Raw genomic sequence first — 18,859 nt, 5'->3', positions numbered from 1 at the left:
CTGGGATTACAGGCATGAACCATGCCCAGCCCAGTCAAATCTCACTTTTTCATGTCTGTGGGTTGGGCTGGGGCGGGGGGTGGGGGGTGTCCATAAGTTGCTTTACTGAACCCCTCTGCCTTGCAGTGGGTAAGTCTTGTGACATTCCTCCCTGGGCTGCCTGTCCTCTTTGTGTCCATTTGTCTAGGTCTGAAAGTCTCCAGGTGGCAGGGCCTGGCACCTGATGTACCCCTTCCTCAGTACCCCCTCCCTCAGTTCCCCTCTGTGGTGCTTGCTGGGCTGGCCTCAGAGACACCCTTCTGGGACAGGGTGATAAACAGACCCGGTTTCAAGTTCAGACTCAGCTCTGTGACCTAAGGCAACTTGCTTAACCTCTCTGGACCTCAGTTTCCTCATCTGTACAATAGGTTTATTGTGAGAGTAAAATAATGGCTGTAAATATCCTGACACAGTTCCCAGTCCATTGGAAGTGGCCACCTTGGGCTAGAGGCTGGCAGAAATGAATGAGCACCAACCCTACTTGTGAAGAGTTTGAAGTCTGGTGGGGAGGACACCCGGGAAAATATAACTGCACTGGAGTGCAGTTGGCCCTGTAGTGCTGGGCCAGTGCTGGGCATCCTAACTCTATCACTTACTAGCTGTGTAATTTGGGGCAAGTTGGTCAATCTCTCTGTGCTGCACTTTCTTCTGCTAATTGTGCATCTCAGAGTCATTGGGAAGATTCAGTGAATCATGACATATTCAACACACAGATGTTGAAATCAATGGTAGCTGGCACTTTATTATTATTATTATTGTTATTATTGTTATTGTTATTCCCATATACAAGGTGCTGTTGGGAACACAGAGGAAGTGACTCTCTGGGGGTTCAGGGAAAGCTCCGTAGAAGAGGGAACACTTGAGCTGGGTCTTGAAGGATGAGTAGAAGTTCACCAAGTGGGAAAGGACACTCTAGGTAAGGAGCCTGTGATTCCAGGTTGCACTCTGTCAATGAGGGTTTGTTCTTTGGGGGATTAAAGCATTGTGTTCGTCCCACCTTCCCTGAGTGCCCCCGCTGCTACCCTCTGGGTCTGCCCCGGGGGAGGTGTGTGCTTACCCTCCTGTAGCGGCCTCCTGTGTTGTGGTGGCTGTGGGTTCCTCCTCATGGCAGCTGCTGGGTCCCCATCAGTCCACGTTTGGGGCTACAGGTCTGTATCTGTCATTTGTGTCTGGGTTTGGTGCTGTCTGTCCGCATGTTCCTGTGGCTGTGTTTGTCAGCATTGGTATACAGTGGGCCTCCTGGGCTCCACTGTGGGGGCACCTTGCATGCTTCCTTGGCCTCCAGCTTCAGGCCTCTTTGGCCGCTCTCCTCCCTGGCCCAGGCGCAGCCCCTGCCTCTCTGCTCTGCTCCCCGGGGGCCTCCCGCTGCCTCTTCTCCTGTCCTTTCTAGTCCCCTCTACGCTGGGCACTCAGAGGGGCCTTTCTCAACCACAGATTCTGTCCCATCACCCACTGCTTCAAGTCTAGCCTTCAGGCCTACGAGTCAGGGAGCAGCCTTTTAGGTCTGGCCCCAGCTGCTGGCTCCAGCCTCATCTCCCATCTGCCAGGCAACACCGAACGCTCGTGGCTCCCCTCACACTGTTGGGCTTCTCGCCTGGGGGGCCTTTGCTCAAGCTGTTGCTTCTGCTGGGAATGCTCCCACTTCTTCTCTGCCTGGCTAACTCCCACTCATCCTTTAAGACCCAAGGCAGGCATCACCTCCCCTGGGAAGTCCTCCCTGATCCTCTCCAGGCTGGGTCAGGTCCCTGGCTCTGGGCTGCTAATCCCTTACATGGGGGGCAGGAGCAAGTGCCTTGCCCAAGATCACACAGCTGGTGAGTTGGAGTAAAGATTGGAACCTGGGTATGTTGGGCTGCAAACAGAGCGGGCTGTTCCATGGTCCTGGTGAGGCGACAGTGGCTGGGACTGTTGGAGAAGAGTGGGTGGGCTTGAGAGAGATTTTGGAACTGGAATCCTGAGGACATGGCTGAGATGGGTCTGAGGTGGGTGGGGAGGGAGGGCGAGTGTGGTAGATCACTGTGTGTCTGCAGGAGCATATGGGCATATGGGGATGTCCTGCTGTGAGCTGGGGGTGACCAGACCAGGTGCATGGCATAGGGGAAGACCAAGTCCAGCTCAGGCCTGCAGAGTCTGAGCACCCCAGGAGTCGGCCAAAGGGACTGTCAGGGAGAGGCCTGGCTGGAGGTGGGGGCTTCGGACTTGGCTGGCATTTAGATTCTAAAGTGGTTGGGCCACCCAGGAACTGAGGCTGGTGGGAGAGAGGGGGCTCCCGCTCTATCCTGAGGAGGTGAATTGGTGGGGAAGAGAGGCTAGGGACTGTAAAGGAGGCTGAGAAAGTGAGGAGCCAGGTGTCATGGTACACAGGCCTTCTCCAAGGGGCCGGGTGGCAGGGAGGCCATGGAGGACAGGACTGGAAGGTGGCCCATAAGCTTCGACCTCAGGGAGGCCACGGTGGTATGTGGTTGGCCTCATAGGTGGGAGTTCTTTGCAGAAGCTTGTGGCTCACTTGTCTGCTTCCTTCACTTAGCTTGGGGCTCGGGGAGGGCAGAGTTCTTTCCAGTTGGCTCAGGTTCCGCAGCACTGGTCCCAGTTTGGCCCAGAGGATTTGTTCAGTATGAATGGATGGACAGATTGATAGATGGGCCAGCTGCCATCAGCAGGCCATTTTCTGGAAGGGGCGTTGCATTCATCTGCCCATCCACTGTTTTTCACCTTTCAGAATAAGAGAAACAAAATGACATTTGCTCCCCTGCAAGGATCAGCCCTGTGTCTTGGGGCTCACAGTAGAGAGTCTTGGCTTTTGTCGTGCTTGAGGCCTGGCCACCAGCGTGTTTCCTCTGCCCATTCTGGTATGCACACTCAACCCCCGGGTGGCTGCTCTGTCTCCACCCCCAGCCCTCACCAGGTCCTCAGGTAGTCCCCTCTGCCTCACTGCTTCACTGCTCCCCTGGCCCAGCATGCTTCCTGCCGCCTTCTCACCACCAGCATTCCAACCCAACATCTTAGCATGGCATTCAGTGCCCTGTGACTGGCCACCTCCCTGCTCTGCAGCTCTCTTTGGTGCCTGTGGGTGCTGTTCACTGTCCCAAGCCTGCCTTATGCTTTCACATCTCCATGCCTTTGCTGAAGCTGTGACCTCTTCCAGGAATGTCCTTCTGCCTTGTCCCTCTGTCCTGAACACACTTCTGGCCATGTCTCTTTCTGGCTTCAAGCCCCTCCCTTAGACAAGGTCTGAGTGGCTTGGGCTGGCCCTGGCTGCCTTCCCCCCTTACCTCTCGCCAGGTCCCTGGGACCCTCTTGTACAGGTCCCAGGGCTGCACAGGGGATACCCACCTCAAAGGCATGTTGGGAGTCTCACATGAGATGCTGATGATGAGCACCTAGCAGTGTGTCTGACACACAGGAAGAGCTCAGGAAATGTTTGGCCCCTGCCCTGCCTTCCCTGTGCCTGTCACACAGTAGGTAGACACCAGTACTAGGGTCACTGACCGAATCATTAAATTACTTAGAACCAGCCAGAAAATGATGCAGAGAAATCAGGCAAGGGTGGTGTGGATCAGATTAAGTGATCCGGGGCCCAGCCAGGGTGAGGGGTGGCCCCTGCCTGACCAGGGGTCTGATAAGTGGCAGAGAGGATGTTCTATCCCAGCTGCGGTACCCTGGGCAAGACCCCCTCTTCCCATAGCCTCCTGACCAGGGTAGTGGCTCTGAACTTGGCATTGAACTGAACTGAAGAAGAGGAAAAGATGGATCTCCCAGAACTCTCTGAGAAGCAACGAGGTGCAGTGGGCAGAGTCCTGGGCCAGGGCAGGAGTGAGGCAGGGTAGCCTGGTTCACCCCATTTTACAGAGGAGGAAACCTGAGGCTTAGAGAGCTAGCACCCGGCATCACATCACAGTGCTGCTTCCTGTTTCTCACGCATGTGGCCTGAGCAAGGTGCCTCCCTCCTGGTGCCCTCGTCTCTTCCTCCGTGAAATGAGGGTGAAAATTCTTCCTTGCTTGCCATCCTCCTGAGGTTCTGATGAGAATGCCAGTGGGCACAGAAGAGCTTTGTAAACTGTGAGCAGTGCTAGATAATTGTATGGGATTGTCTTTAAAGTCATTCTGATTATTATTACTTCATTTATTCATTCCATTATGCAACTCACATTATTGATAACCTCTGGGCCTGGGTGCTGGGGATAACCAGATGAACAGGACAGGTGTAGCCAATTCTCAAGCTCCCTGCCCCTAGCCGTGGAGCCTCCTTACCCTGGCTTTACATCTCAGTCCTCTCCACATTTCCCCCTGTGGACAGCAGCAAGGTTGGGACAGGTCCTGAGACTGCTGTGTGAGCGGGTGCTCACCTGTGGGGTCGCAGCGGTGTCATCCTAAGGTAGGGCTTATTCACAAGCCTGTGGTCAGGATGCGTCATTCCCCTGAATAGGTAAGGGACTGATGAGCTGGACTTCGGAGTCAGGCAGATTAGAGTGGGAATCTCAGCTCTCTGCTTACTTGCTGTGTGACCTTGAACAAGTCACTCCACCTCTCTGAATTCAGTTTCCTGAGCTGTAAAATGGGAATGATAAGAGTACCTACCTGCCTTTCAGTGTCATTGTGCCTGGCACAAGAGAGGCACTTGGTAACCTGCAGCCTCCTCACCATAATTATTGTTTTGAGTTTGTTCTGGGAAAGGAGACGTCCCAGGGGTCTGGAGCATTCAGGGAGAACTCCAGGCAGGAAGTACTTCTTGTGTTGGGCTGTAAGGGATGGGTGGGCAGAGGGAAGAGCATCTTGGTGCCTGTGGATGGAGGAGCAGGAGGGCTGATAGAGGGCAGGAGCTGCCCTAGCCACCTGAGGAGGGTGCTCTGACCCAAACTGGCCCTCAGGCTGGGAGTGAGGGGTAAGGACATTTGCATATAGATATTGAGCCATTTGCATATGGGCATTTGCTCTTCCAAAGACTAGGGTTTGCAAAGCAAATTCCCCAGAGGAACCAGCTTGAGCAAATCTGATTTCTAGTTTTGACTGTGGCACCTTCGCCTTGTGGCCTTGGACAGGTCTCCTCCTTCCCCTCTCTCTGAGCCTCAGTTTCTTCACTGATAAAATGGTATAATAATACCTGTTGTGCCTACTTTCAAGTAAAGATCACAAGAGATAATTCATCTAAAATTTCTTTCTTAAAATATTGAGATTAGATCGTGTCCTTATTGAGGGTTTTCTTCCGAAGCCCTAAAGCTACCATTCCAATAGGGGCTTCTCAAGCTCATAGGATCAGGAAAAGAGGTTGAAAGCACTTCATTTTGGTCTTTCCTGTCAAAATAAACAATTTCATTTAAGCAATAATACCAGTTAGGCAAGTGATTTCTGTAAAAGAGAGATAAGAGAAACTTGACAGGGAGCAAGACTTAATGGAAACCCTCTGTGAAGCATGGTCCCTGTAAGTCACTTCTTGACTTACTCTAGGGTCGCAGGAAGACAAACCTTCTGGAAGACTGAGATAGCCCTGAAGGCCCATCCTTCATACTGCCCTGGTTGAAAAGGCCTTCTAACTGCACAGGCCTGCCATGGAACTTGCCAGAGGTGAGGGCCACCAGACAGTTTGTCGCACACTTTTACCAAAGAGCCGCAGACTGCCCTAGCTTCAGCCTCTTCAGCCCCCTCCGTAACCACAGCATTCTCATCCACGTCGTTGTAGGTCAGATGTTGCACGTGACATTGAACAACCACACGTGGCCTGTTTCTTGAAGATAACTTTCCAGAAGTACAATTTCTTGAGTCAAAGGGCAATAATCATTTGGGTCACTGTAAATTGTCCTGCCAAACTGCCCCTCAGAAAGGCTATATCTGGTGACCCCATGTTGCCCCCTGATTTTGAGAAGGATATCCGTACTCAAGGGGTCAGGGGGCAGAAGGGCAGGGATCAGGGATGGGCATTTACAAATTTGCTCCAGTCCTCCCCAGTTTGTCTCTGGACTTGGGGGGCCTTCTGTATGGAACCCAGGGGGTTGGCACAGCAGCCTGGGGCCCTCCTGGGGGATGGAGATTGGTTGGCCAGCATTGGGGTGATAGGGGTGGGAGCTGGTTGAGAGTACTCTGGTCTGGATGTGACCTTTGCCCTGTGGGGCGCACTAAGGAGGGGTGGTGGGGGTGTCACTGAATTCCAGGTTTTTCAGCCTGGAGATGTGGCTCCCTGGCCTGGTGGGAGGCCTGCTGTGCTGTGAGGCTGGGGGACCCATGGGGACATGGATCCCAGACACTGGCCCCGACTTGAGTGGGCGCAGCTGAGGGGTGCTTGCCCCAGGCCTTGGGGAGGGCTCTTTTCCCGGTGACAGTCGCTCTCTTCCCGCAGGATGGCCGAGCCTCGATTTAACAACCCCTACTTCTGGCCCCCTCCTCCCGCCATGCCCAGCCAGGTAAGACTGACGTCGCCCCTCCGGCTGCCCTACCCTCCTTGGCGCTGCTTCGCTTCCCGTGGGTTTTGGCTGTGGCCTGCGGGGCGGGGGGTGAGGAGCGAGGGGCTCGCGGGTGGACCAGCGGGCCTGGGCAAGGGGCGGGAGGTGGTCCAGACCTCCTCAGCCCGTCCTCTTCCGTCCGCAGCTGGACAACCTGGTTCTGATTAACAAGATCAAGGAGCAGCTGATGGCCGAGAAGATCAGGCCGCCTCACCTGCCGCCCACGTCGGCCTCGTCGCAGCAGCCGTTGCTAGTGCCGCCGGCGCCCGCCGAGAGCAGCCAGGCCGTCATGTCGCTGCCCAAGCTGCAGCAGGTGCCGGGGCTGCATCCGCAGGCGGTGCCGCAGCCCGACGTGGCGCTGCACGCCCGGCCGGCCACCAGCACCGTCACAGGTAGGCGGCGCGGGCGGGGCCGGCGGGTGGGCGGGGCCGGCGGGTGGGCGGGGCCGGCGAGGACAGGGCGGGCGGGGGTGGGCGGGGGCGGGCGGGGGCGGGCGTAGCGGGGGACTTGATGAGGATGGGACCCGGCTAGGTGAGAGCAGGGCGGGCAGGGCCTGGGGGTAAGGCACAAAGCTTGGGGTGGCGGGGTTGGCCCCGACGAGCCACAGCACCGGACTTCCAACGACCCAGTGCTGGAAGGACCCTTCTCCTCCCAGTGGACACGACAGGAGCCGGTCACTGCCCCATGGGGCTCACCAGGAAAGTTAGGTTCACATAGAGAACTTTAGAAATCCCGAGATTCTTTGGGAATCCAGAGAACGACCCTGACCAGATTTAGGGGGTAAGAGAAGACTTCCTTGGAGGAGCCAAAAGGCGAGGAAAGGTTGGCAGCAAACCAAGGAAATGGGACAGGAAGACGGAACCGCACATGCGGAGGGAGTATGTGTGTAGGAAGCAAGAGAAGGACAGACCGTCTGGGGTGGGGAGGCCCGGAAGGTGGTGATGATGACTGTGATGATGACAGCCAGCTCCAGTCGAGCGCCTGTGTATGTTCACCAGTGTTCATTGTACTCCCAGCAGCCTGTGAGGTGTGTGCTGTTGGTATTGGGTGGAACACTGGACCGTTTTGACTTAGAAAAAACAGCAGTTTCATGCAGTTCACCTTAATGTCTCTATTCAACAGATGAGGAAACTGAGGCAGAGAAAGGTAAAGCCACGTGCAACCACGGTTTACAGCTAGTAAGAGGCAGAGGCCGGCAGTGTGGCTCCAGAGCCCGTGTCTTCACTCTGTTTCGATGCTCAGTTCTGCTGAGGCTTCGAGGAAGCAGGGACCAGATTAAAAAGGGCCCTGTAGGCCACATAGTGGTTTGGACTTGACCCTTGGGCACTGGGGAACCACTGAAGGTTTTTAAATAGGGGAGGAAACACTCAGATATGGGTTGAGAAAACCGAGTCTGGCTGCTAGGTGGAGACCAAGTTGTCAGGGGGTAAGCATGGAAGCAGGGAGACCTTCAGGAGTGTGGTGGCCTGGGCAACGCAGTGGTAGTGGGAATGGAGAGAAGTGGACAGATCTGAGATACATTGTGGGAGAAGAGAGGACAGGATGTAGGAGAGTGAGGGGAGGGAGGAGGTGAGGGAGACTCCCAGGGCGCCACCCTTGTGATGGAATCCCCGGAGAAGGAACAGGGTTGGGGAAAGATGTGAGCTCAGTCTTGGATAGGTTGAGGCTGGGGTGCCAGGCGGACATCCTGGGATAATGTCAAGGGGCTGGAGCCACCGGAGGCCTCCTCGGAGCCTGGTGGATAGGCTTCCTTGGGAGACTACAGTGGCTGGGCCTTTGTTCCTCCCCTGTCGCCCCTGCTGCCAGGCAGGTGCTTCTGCCTCTCTCCTTCTCTCCTGCCTTTTCCCAGAGTGACCCAAGAATTACAGGGCCTGGTAAACCTCTCCAGGCCCCAGCCGCACTCTGCATATCCCCTGTTATTATGATTTTATTAAATTTATTTTTTCCATTATAAAAGTATTATTAAAAAGTAATATAAGCATATTAAGGGAAATTTGGAAAAAAGAGAAACTAGCAACAAAAAAATCATTCATAATCCCCAGCTCCCAACTGAGCAGCTCAGAGAGGCTCTTGGTCCATTTCCTTCCTTTGCCATATTTTTTGCTTTTCAATATTCATGTGTGTTTTGCTAAGCTTGTGGTAGGGCTGTACCCATGATTTTAACTTGCTTTTCCTACTCACTATTCTGTCATAAACATATATATTCCACTTTTTATTATAAAGGTAATACATAGTCATTACAGAAAATTTGGAAATTGCCGATAAGCTGGAAGGAGAAAAAATAGCCTTAATCCTACTATTGTTAAGAATTTTCATATTTTATAATTTATTTTATTTTGTCCTTTAATCACAAATGTTAAAAATGGATAAAGTCACCAGGTAAAAGATTCAAATAATATAGAATCAGATAGACAAAGTATGAAAATCTCCTTTTACCAAAAAATTCTTTTTTCCCTAGAGAGAACCACAATTAGCAGTTTGATGTGTCTCCTCTCAGATCTATTCCTGTGCGTTTACATGCACATATATCTTGTCCAAACTACATATGTAGTTTGAGTGTGTGTTCTTTCAAATAGATGGCCTCGTATGTCTGTGATTTGCTTTTTTCACCTGACAGCTCATTTCGACCTTCTCTCTGTGTCACTGTATCACATGGATCTTGTTTTAGTGGCTGTGCAGTTCTCCCTAATGAGAGTGGACCACAGCTCTTTACAAAGCTCGTGCTGAGGACAAACAGGTTGTGTCCAATTTTGTCTGATCACAATTTTGTGTGGACATGTACACACATCTTTGTGCTCACGTGGGAATATTTCTTTATTGTAAATTTGTAGAAGTAGAATTGCTTGGCCAAAAGTTGTGTACATTAAAATTTATTTAAATTAATAACTTTTTTGAAGAGTAGGATCTTGTTCTGTTATCCAGGCTGGAGTGCAGTGGTGTGATCATGGCTCACTGAAGCCTCGACTTCCGGGGCTCAAGTGATCCTCCCACCCCAGCCTCCCTAGTAGCTGGGACTACAGGCACACGCCACCACACCCAGCTAATTTTTGTAATTTTTGTAGAGACAGGGTTTTGCCACGTTGCCCAGGCTGGTCTTCAGCTTCTGAGCTCAAGTGATACTCCTACCTCAGCCTCCTAAAGTGCTGGGATTACAAGCGTGAGCCACCGTGCTTGGCCATGTTTAAATTTTAATGGCTGTTGCCAGACTACCCTTCATTAACATTAAGGCTTCATTAAGGCTTTGCAAATGTACACTCCCACCACCAGTGTATGATATAAAACATTCTCCTGCCAAGTTGACATTATCTTTTTTAATGCACAAATTTTTAGGTTTTTTTTTTAAAAAAACATAGAACCACACAATAGATACCATTTTCATGATTTTGTTTGCTTCAGTTGATATTATGTTTCTAGTCCTATCATTTTTAAAAGAATAACTTTTATTACAGAAGTTTTTAAAACGCTCATTGTCAAAGAATCAAGCACAGTTAAGCCTCTTTTTTTTTTTTTTTTTTTACTCCTAATCTACTGTCCATATCACATTTTGGCACATTCTTTCCTACTTATTTTTTTGTGTGCATACATATGTAGTTTGCTTAAACAAACATAACCTCCTTTTCAATGGGCAGTTCAGTAGAGGCAATTAATCGCTGTTTACCGAATCCTTTCCTAATGTTGCATATTTCAGTTGCCTCTAAAATTTTGCTGTTATAAATAAGACGGCAGTGAACTTCTTTGTGTCTCAGTATTTTTCTATAGTTTGAATTTTTCCAAAGTGCCTCTGTTATCTAACTCAATTTAATCTTAAGGTGTCTAAGGCATCTTACACATGCACAAGGTCTCATTTAATTACCCCTGGGTAATAACTTATGAACGTTAAGGGGATGCTCGCCTGCCAAAATCACATAGCTGGGTGGGCAGCTGAGCTGGCCTCTGCAGCTCCCCTCACCCCTGCCCCCACCCACCTGTCTTCGCAGGTCTGGGGCTGTCCACCCGGACCCCGTCTGTGAGCACTTCTGAGTCAAGCGCGGGCACGGGCACGGGCACGGGTACCAGCACCCCATCCACACCCACCACCACCAGCCAGAGCCGCCTCATCGCCTCGTCCCCCACCCTCATCTCAGGGATCACCAGCCCCCCTCTCCTGGACTCCATCAAGACAATCCAGGGCCACGGCCTGCTTGGCCCCCCCAAGTCCGAACGCGGCCGCAAAAAGATCAAGGCGGAGAACCCGGGGGGTCCGCCTGTCCTTGTAGTCCCCTACCCCATCCTGGCCTCGGGCGAGACTGCCAAGGAGGGCAAGACGTACAGGTGGGGGTCTCGGCGGGATGGGGTCCGAGTGGGCTTGGGGCTGGGGCTTGAGCCAGGGCTGCTCCAGGAGCCCAGCAGCGGGGCTGAAACAGGACCCTTACGGCTGAGGGGGCAGGGCTAGGGTCCAGAGGGGCAGGGCCTTCTGGAGAGCCCCACCCACATCCCAAGTCCCAAGTCGGGGAGGGCTGCTGGGGAGGGGAATAGTGGCTTGGACCCTTAGGTGTGGTCTGTGGCTGGCAGCCACCCCCACAGCCTGGGGTTGTGAGAGTCGGTTTCCTCCTCCCTTTAAGCAGTGTTCTCAACCCTGGCCACCTTAGAATCACCTGAAGAGGCCGTGCACAGTGGCTCATCCCTGTAATCCCAGCACTTTGGGAGGCCAAGGCGGGTGGATCACCTGCGGTCAGGAGTTTGAGACCAGCCTGGCCAGCATGGTGAAACCTCGTCTCTACAAAAAATACAAAAGTTAGCCGGGCATGGTGGTGCACCCCTGTAATCCTAGCTACTCAGGAGGCTGAGGCAAGAGAATAACTTGAACTTGGGAGGCAGAGGCTGCAGTGAGCCGAGGTCGGGCCACTGCACTCCAACGTGGGTGACAGGGTGAGACTCTGTCTCAAACAACAACAACAAAAATTTTAAAGAATCACCTGAAGAGCTTTCAGAAAATGCGGATGCCAGGGCTGCATCTCCAGGAATTCTGAGTTAATTTTTTGAGGATGGAAGGTATGGAGGGTGGGGCAGGCGTTGGTATTTCTTAGATGCTCCCCAGATGATTCTAATGAGCAGCCTGGTTGAGAACTACTTTACGTGGTAGCGCCTCCTGCCCGGAACCATGGGATATAGCCCTGGGCAAACCCTCACCGGGATCAGGCCTGTCTTCCCTATGAGGTGTAACCTATGCTCCAGGCTCTGTAATGTTCCCCCAGGCAAGAGCTTCCTCCTCCAGATTTAAGGGTGCCCAGGCTGGGAGACTGTGCCCTGTCTTTCCCAGGTGGTCCTGTGCTTCTTGGGCTCCTCACAGGAAAGACCTGTCCCAGGTGCAAGGTCTCTCTGATGTAGAAGGCCTCCCCTGAGATGGACAGGCTGGGGGATCTTCCCACGTGAACCTGTCTCTTGCTCCGCAGGTGTAAGGTATGCCCGCTGACCTTTTTCACCAAGTCGGAGATGCAGATCCACTCCAAGTCGCACACAGAGGCCAAGCCCCACAAGTGCCCGCACTGCTCCAAGTCCTTTGCCAACGCCTCCTACCTGGCCCAGCACCTGCGCATCCACCTGGGCGTCAAGCCCTACCACTGCTCCTACTGTGATAAGTCCTTCCGGCAGCTCTCCCACCTCCAGCAGCACACCAGGTGAGTGGCCTGCCTGCTGCCCTGCTGCAGCCCAACTCAGCTCAGCACCTGTGGCCTGGCACATGGAGCCAGTGCAAGGAGGGGCAAGGACCTTCTCCAGGTGCCCATTGCCCTCGGGGTCGCAGCCCCTGCGGACCTCACTGGCCTCAGCTGTTGTTACTGCACCCCGTCCCCACTGTTTCTCATCTCTAGGTCTTTGCACATGCTGTGTCCTTTACCAGAGACACCCTTCTCCCGCTTTTCCCTGTTTCTCTGGCCATCCCCTTGTCCTCTCTCAGTCTAGCTTCCTCCAGGAAGCCCTCCCTGATTGCTCTAGCTGGGTAAGGGACCCGACCTCTGTGTCCCCACAGGGCTCTGTGCATGTCCATCATAGCAGTGGTAGGCTGTCATGCCCGTGTCTGTTTATCTGCCCACCTCACTCAATCTACTGGGAGTTCTTGAAGGCAAGAGCTCAGTCTCCTCCATTTCCATATCCCCAGTTTGTGGCACAAAATAAGCAATTATTAAATATTTTGGAATAAATATAACTGTTTTTTACAGAGCATATGATTCATCCATTTAACAAATACTTATAGAAACTTGTACTCCATGCCAGACACTATTCTAGATGTTGAGGATACAGCAAGGAACAAAACAGACGAAAATCTCTGCCTTTGTGGGGCATACAGTCTAGTTGAGTGTGTGAAAGGGAGACTCAAAGCTATAAATGCTTTAAGAAAAGTTTGTGGCCAGGTGCGGTGGCTCACACCTGTAATCCCAGCACTTTAGGAGGCTGAGGCAGGTGGATCACCTGAGGTCAGGAGTTCATGACCAGCCTGGCCAACGTGGCGAAACCCCATCTCTACTAAAAATACAAAAATTAGCTGGGTGTGGTGGTGGGTGTCTGTAATCCCAGCTACTTGGGAGGCTTAGGCAGGAGACTCGCTTGAACCCAGGAGGTGGAGGCTGCAGTGAGCTGAGATTGTGCCATTGCACTCCAGCCTGGATGACATGAGTGAAACTCTGTCTCAAGAAAAAAAAAAAAAAAAAAAGGTTTGTGCAGGAGGGTATAGACATCAGAAAGACTGGCTCACCAAATAAAAATACCATTGGTATTTTTAGAAACAAGCCAAAGATCACCAAGATTGCAGTCCCTCTGTTCAGAGGGGAAGCAGCACCGTTTTCTCACGTGACGACGATCATCTGTGTGAGCATTGTCATGTGTTTGCCAATATCAGCATTGTAAAAGTTAGGGATAAAACTGGTTTTTGTTGTGGAGTTTGTAATTTACAGAAAGAATTCAAGGTTTTTTCTGTTTTGAGGACTAATACTATACAGAAGGGCTCTATTTTTTTGAGACAGAGTCTCACTCTATTGCCCAGGCTGGAGTGCAGTGTCATGATCTCGGATCACTGCAACCTCTGCCTCCTCAGCTTCCCAAGTAGCTGGGATTACAGGCGTGTGCCACCATGAGAAGGGCTCTATTTTTTATTTGCTTTTTTTGTTTTTGTCATTTATTCGTTTATCTCCATTGTCTTTGAATCCTTTATCCCTGGCTGCAAGATGTTTTACCTTGTCTATTTCTCTGACTTTGGGACATGATGTGTGGGTATGATAGTAAGAATCAAATGGCAGGCTGGGCTCAGTGGCTCATGCCTGTAATTCTAGCACTTTGGGAGGCTGAGATGGGTTGATCACTTGAACTCAGGAGTTCAAGACCAGCAACATGGCAAAACCCCATTGCTACAGAAAAATACAAAATTAGCTGGGAGTAATGGTGCATGCCTGTAGTCCCGGCTACTTGGGAGGCTGAGGTGGGAGGATCAATTGCTTGAACCCAGGAGGTTGAGGCTTCAGTGAGCTGACGTCACACCACTGCACTCCAGCCTGGGGGACAGAGTGAGACCCTGTCTCAAAAGAAAAAAAATAATAAAAGAATAAAATGGTACAATGGCAGCAGGGCCAGGTGTCAGTCTGTTTTCTTGTTACCGTGCCTCCCAAGGCACAAGTCTGACCACATAAGTTTGTTTCAGCAATTTTCTGATTTTGTTGTTACTTTGATTTTTAAAAAATTTGGCCAGGTTTATGTACAGAGATGTATGTAACAAGATGTTGATTGATAAAGTCCTCCCAGTTGTTTGGTTCTTAAAATTAGAGCATTTGATAGAAAAGCTTGAGAGTTAACTCTGTTAGGAGACTTTGTAAGGCCCCCAGGCCAGAATTGTGTATGTGTGTGTGTATGTGAAAAAATTTTATATTATTAGAGATCAGGAACCTAGAACCATCCAGTTCACCTCTGCCAGATTGTGCCTATACAACGTGTAATGTGGCGGTTACCCTTTTTTTGGAGAATCTTCGTTTGTCAGTGTTTCTGGACAAGCAGAGATTGATGTCTTCTTATAACCTTAAAGGCTGAAATTCCACAAGCCGTAGAGCAGGTCCAGTCCGGTTTTCTGGAGGCCTGGGGAGGCCTCATTCCCACTTTTGAAGTGCAGTCCTTGTTTCTTACTCTCAGGCTTGTCATGCCTAATTAAATGAAATTTGTCTTTAACTGTGACATTTCTGGCACAGCCATGGTTACAAATTTGATTTACCCAATTATATCCTGTTAGGAAGGAGGACAGATTCTTACAGATCCTCTTTATAGAACTAATGATCGTAAAAGAAAAGGGTCTCAGCAAAGGTACTTTGAAGAGTTTTTAGCAATTATTCCTAGTAGTTTTGTAGATAAGGCCAATTACATTTGTTGTTTTCAATAGAATGATTATTTGAACATCTCCTTGATGATTTATTATTTCATATCTATGTTAGGTTTTTATAGTCCCGCTCCCACCCTCACCCCCAGAATTCTGAAGAGTTAGTTGGAAGAAGGAAGAAGGCACCATTTTTGGAATATTTTATTCCAGTTTATTGAATACAGCCTCCTAAATTGAGGATTAGCGACAGTAATAAAGAAAAAAAAAAGAGCTTTAGAAAATTAGAACATTAAGGGTGAAATCAGTTTCATCCAGTCCTGGGGAATAATTCCTGTTCCTCTGATCCTGGGTTAGTTAGCCCGCTTTCAAAGTTATCTACTTCTGGACCAAGGACTCTTGGAGCCTACCTTGGCCTCTGGCAGTGTCTGGTCAAGAAGAGGATGTCAGCGTGGCAGCCTGTATGCATTTGTCTTTTCTAGCTCAAGGCAGAGGCCTTTAAGCAAGTGTGAGGGTAAAAATCAGACCTGTTGACTAGACCAAATGATTCTGGTTAGTTAATTGTAATAATCAACAATATCACAATGGAGGACAATGGAGTCCGCTATTAAGGTATAATCATGATCAATTTTTCAGATTAAAAACACGGTAGGCTGGCACGGTGGCTCACGCCTGTAATCCCAACCCTTTGGGAGGCCGAGACAGGTGGATCACTTGAGGTCAAGAGTTCGAGACCAGCCTGGCCAACATGGTCAAACTCCGTCTCTACTAAAAGTACAAAAATTAGCCAAGTGTGGTGGTGCATGCCTGTAGTCCCATCTACTCGGGAGGCTGAGACAGGAGAATCACTTGAACCAAGGAAGGCAGAGGTTGCAGTGAGCCGAGATCATGCCACTGCACTCCAGTCTGGGTGACACAGCAAGACCCCATCTCACCAACAAAAAAAAAACATGTTATTGGCAGCAAGCGCACTGGCCCATCTTCAGGGTCTTTTAATCCCATAAAGCGTTATCACTAATTGTTAAGGGCATTCTAAATCTAGAGACAAAATCTTTTTAAAGAAATGTCTTTGTTGATGCTTATTATGCCAGCCTCTGTGCATTAGATTAGGTTTTTTTGGTCCATCTTAAAAAGTGCACAAGAACATATTATATATTATACATATTATATGTTTATGTATGTATAAAATTAACCCAGGGAGGTTGAGTTTCTCTTTTTATTTGCCAACTTTCTTATGCTACAAACTTTGTAGGGCAGCTATCACTCTAGTGTTTGGCTAATTAAAAATATGGAGAATACATAGGCCGGGTGCCATGGCTCACGCCTGTAATCCCAGCACTTTGGGAGGCCAAGGTGGGTGGATCACTTGAGGTCAGGAGTTGGAGACCAGCCTGGTCAACATGGTGAAACCCTGTCTCTACTAAAAATACAAAAATTGGCCAGGTGTGGTGGCGGGTGCCTATAATTCCAGCTACTTAGGAGGCCAAAGCAGGAGAATCATTTGAGCCTGGGAGGCAGAGGTTGCAGTGAGCTGAGATCACACCACTGCACTCCAGCCTGGGTGACAGAGCAAGACCCTGTCTCAAAAAACAAAAAAACAACAACAAAAAGAAGAATACAAAACCCAATCATTGTAAGCATCCCTCCTTTTGTAAAGCAAGGGAGCAAATCTTTGGTGTTGCCCAGCAGCCATTTGGAAATGCCAACAGCAATTGGATTTGCATTTGCACCTTGACAATTTTATCTTTCTGAATGGGGACCTGGATCTGAGAAAGGTGACAGCACAAAGTTGACGGAACAGGCAAGCTAATAAACACAAGAGCAAGTGATAATAATGATGAAGAATTCTGTTTTTTTTTTTTCCAAGAAGTAGACTTTGTTTAAAAATATTATTTAAGAACATGACCAAAAAAAAGCAACAAAAAATTAACAGGCCTTTGAAGGAGAGGAGAGTATTTTGCCAGAATGTTCTTTGACTCAGGGATTATTCTCCATTCCTGAGGGCACAATTTTTTTTTTCCCTCTCTCTCTCTCTTTTGGAGTAATTTGAGTTCATAATGGCAGGAAACCAAACAAACAACAAAAGAGGATTCTATCAACATTTGGAAGACAGTTTATAAGTCACTAGACGCTTGCACATATAATTAAACTGATATGTCCTAACTCAGTGGCAAAGAGGCAAGTGTCCCACATGCCCAGAACTCCCAGGATTCTTTAGACAAACAAACAAAGCCAAAGCTGAAGAAACAACCAGATTCCAGATTCCTTGTCCTCTGCTATTTGACCAAGGCCCTTTCCTACTTATTTGTCCCTTGGCAGAGAACCAGGCATCAGATCATATAATCAAATCCATCTTCCCAATGTTACAGCCACTAATGAAGGGCATAAAAGAAGGTCATGTCCAAAACAGAGCCAGCCCCGGTCAAGCAATAGAGGTAGAGTTAGCAAGAGGGCAAGCAAGATCCACCCTGGGAGTTGAGAAGGTTGTGCTTGGGAGCATGGTCGGAGTGAGGTGGTTGAGTGGCGTTGGAGCATCTTAATCGGCCTGCAGTGTGAAAGGAAGGCACAAGCAAAGTGAGGTACTTGCAAAGTGTTGCACAAGTCCAGGCTTCAGAAGGATCAGCCCTCTACGTAATAAACACCACATGGATTTATAGAGAAAATAGAACATTTTCTGTTCTTGTTAGTCTGTTCATGGTAGAAAACCAGCATTGTCTCGTGCAGTTAGTGTATGTGTAAGGGTCGTCTGTACCTGCAGATATCACAGTGTGGGAGTCAGGGCTTGTGGCCAGGAGTCTGAGACTGCCCTGGGCAACATGTTGAGACCCATCTCTACAAAAAATTGAAAAGTTAGCCGAGTGTGGTAGCATGTGTTGTAGCTCCAGCTACACAGGAGACTGAGGTGGGAGGATTGCTTGAACCCAGGAGGTAGAGGCTGCAGTGAGCTGAGATCGCGCCACTGCACTGCAGCCTGGGTGACAGAGATCCTATCTAAACAAACAAACAACAAACAAACCATTGTTTTGGGAGGAAGTTAGTAAGTTATAGGAAACGGCTGAAAGTTTTATCTATTTGTGGAACTAGAACTAGACAGAGTGACTCTGGATTTGTCTGTTTATTCTGGGTGCAAAGTGGTTTTGTTTTTGTTTTTCTTTTCCCGGCAGGGTGATGTTATGTACATGCCTAATGATCATTGCAGCAGGGGAAAGTGTCATTTTAGTTTTTTCAAGTCTGATAATAATAACAACGACAACTATTCCTTATTAAAGAACTTCTGTGTGCCAGGTCCTGCTTAAGGTGTTTTAATATACAAGGTGTCCATAAAATCCCTGTACAGTGTGAATTTGTTATTTCTTCATAAGAGATAATGAATTTGAAAAATGCCACAGAGGGGGAATCCTCTCAAGGAATGTTTAACTTTCATATATCTATGACCATTGTTTTAGTTAAAAAACACGACATGCTAAAAGCCATCTCATGGCTGAGAAATAAAAGTGATAATTCATGAATCCTTAATAATTTTATTGAAACATTGAATACATTTCCTCTTTGTTTTCATAAGTTGCTTAACTTAAATAGAAATTAATGTATTAAAAACTAACACTGCAAAAATATTTTATGAACACCCTTTAAATTCTTACAGTCTTTATTATCCCCATTTTAGAGAGGGGGAAACTGAGGCTGAGGGAGGCAGAGTCACCTGCCCCAGGTTACCCAGCTAAGAGGTGGCAGAAGCAAGATTCGAGTGCAGTGCACCAAGGAGCAGCCCAGTTCAGAAAGAAGGAAAGGGCTGGGGCATCAGGCTGCAGAAGAAGCACATGGGGGTGGCAGTGCCAGGCAAGAGAACAGAGCAAGTCTTTGGAGCCCTTGGGTGGGACTGGGACAGTGGGGATGAAGGGGGGTAGTCCAGGGCCACTAGCTTCAGCTCAGCTTCCTTGTGCTGCCTAAAGAAGAGTGACTACCACCCGGGCGCGGTGGCTCATTCCTGTAATCCCAGCACTTTGGGAGGCTGAGGTGAGCGGATTACTTGAGGTCAGGAGTTCGAGACTAGCCTGGT

The 18,859-nt window shown here is 49.5% G+C and overlaps 1 protein-coding gene across 3 annotated transcripts in view; it reads left to right on the top strand.

Moving 5' to 3' along the window:
• Window positions 1-18,859, top strand: part of ZNF362 (zinc finger protein 362) — a 62,897-nt gene that overhangs the window by 31,799 nt on the left and 12,239 nt on the right. For 2 of the 3 annotated variants that reach the window (XM_063666233.1, XM_054463970.2), the window contains 5 exons: window positions 830-955; window positions 6,371-6,434; window positions 6,619-6,865; window positions 10,451-10,784; window positions 11,906-12,130. In XM_063666233.1, coding sequence (XP_063522303.1) covers window positions 918-955; window positions 6,371-6,434; window positions 6,619-6,865; window positions 10,451-10,784; window positions 11,906-12,130 — 908 coding nt within the window. In that variant the 5' untranslated portion in view covers window positions 830-917. Of the gene's footprint in view, window positions 1-829; window positions 956-5,484; window positions 5,602-6,370; window positions 6,435-6,618; window positions 6,866-10,450; window positions 10,785-11,905; window positions 12,131-18,859 lie in introns of those variants that run through there. The other variant, XM_063666235.1, reaches the window with a different exon arrangement.

Source organism: Pongo pygmaeus, chromosome 1, assembly GCF_028885625.2.
Source record: "Pongo pygmaeus isolate AG05252 chromosome 1, NHGRI_mPonPyg2-v2.0_pri, whole genome shotgun sequence".
Classification (NCBI taxonomy): domain Eukaryota; kingdom Metazoa; phylum Chordata; class Mammalia; order Primates; family Hominidae; genus Pongo; species Pongo pygmaeus.
This window is presented reverse-complemented; position numbering and strand designations above follow the sequence as displayed.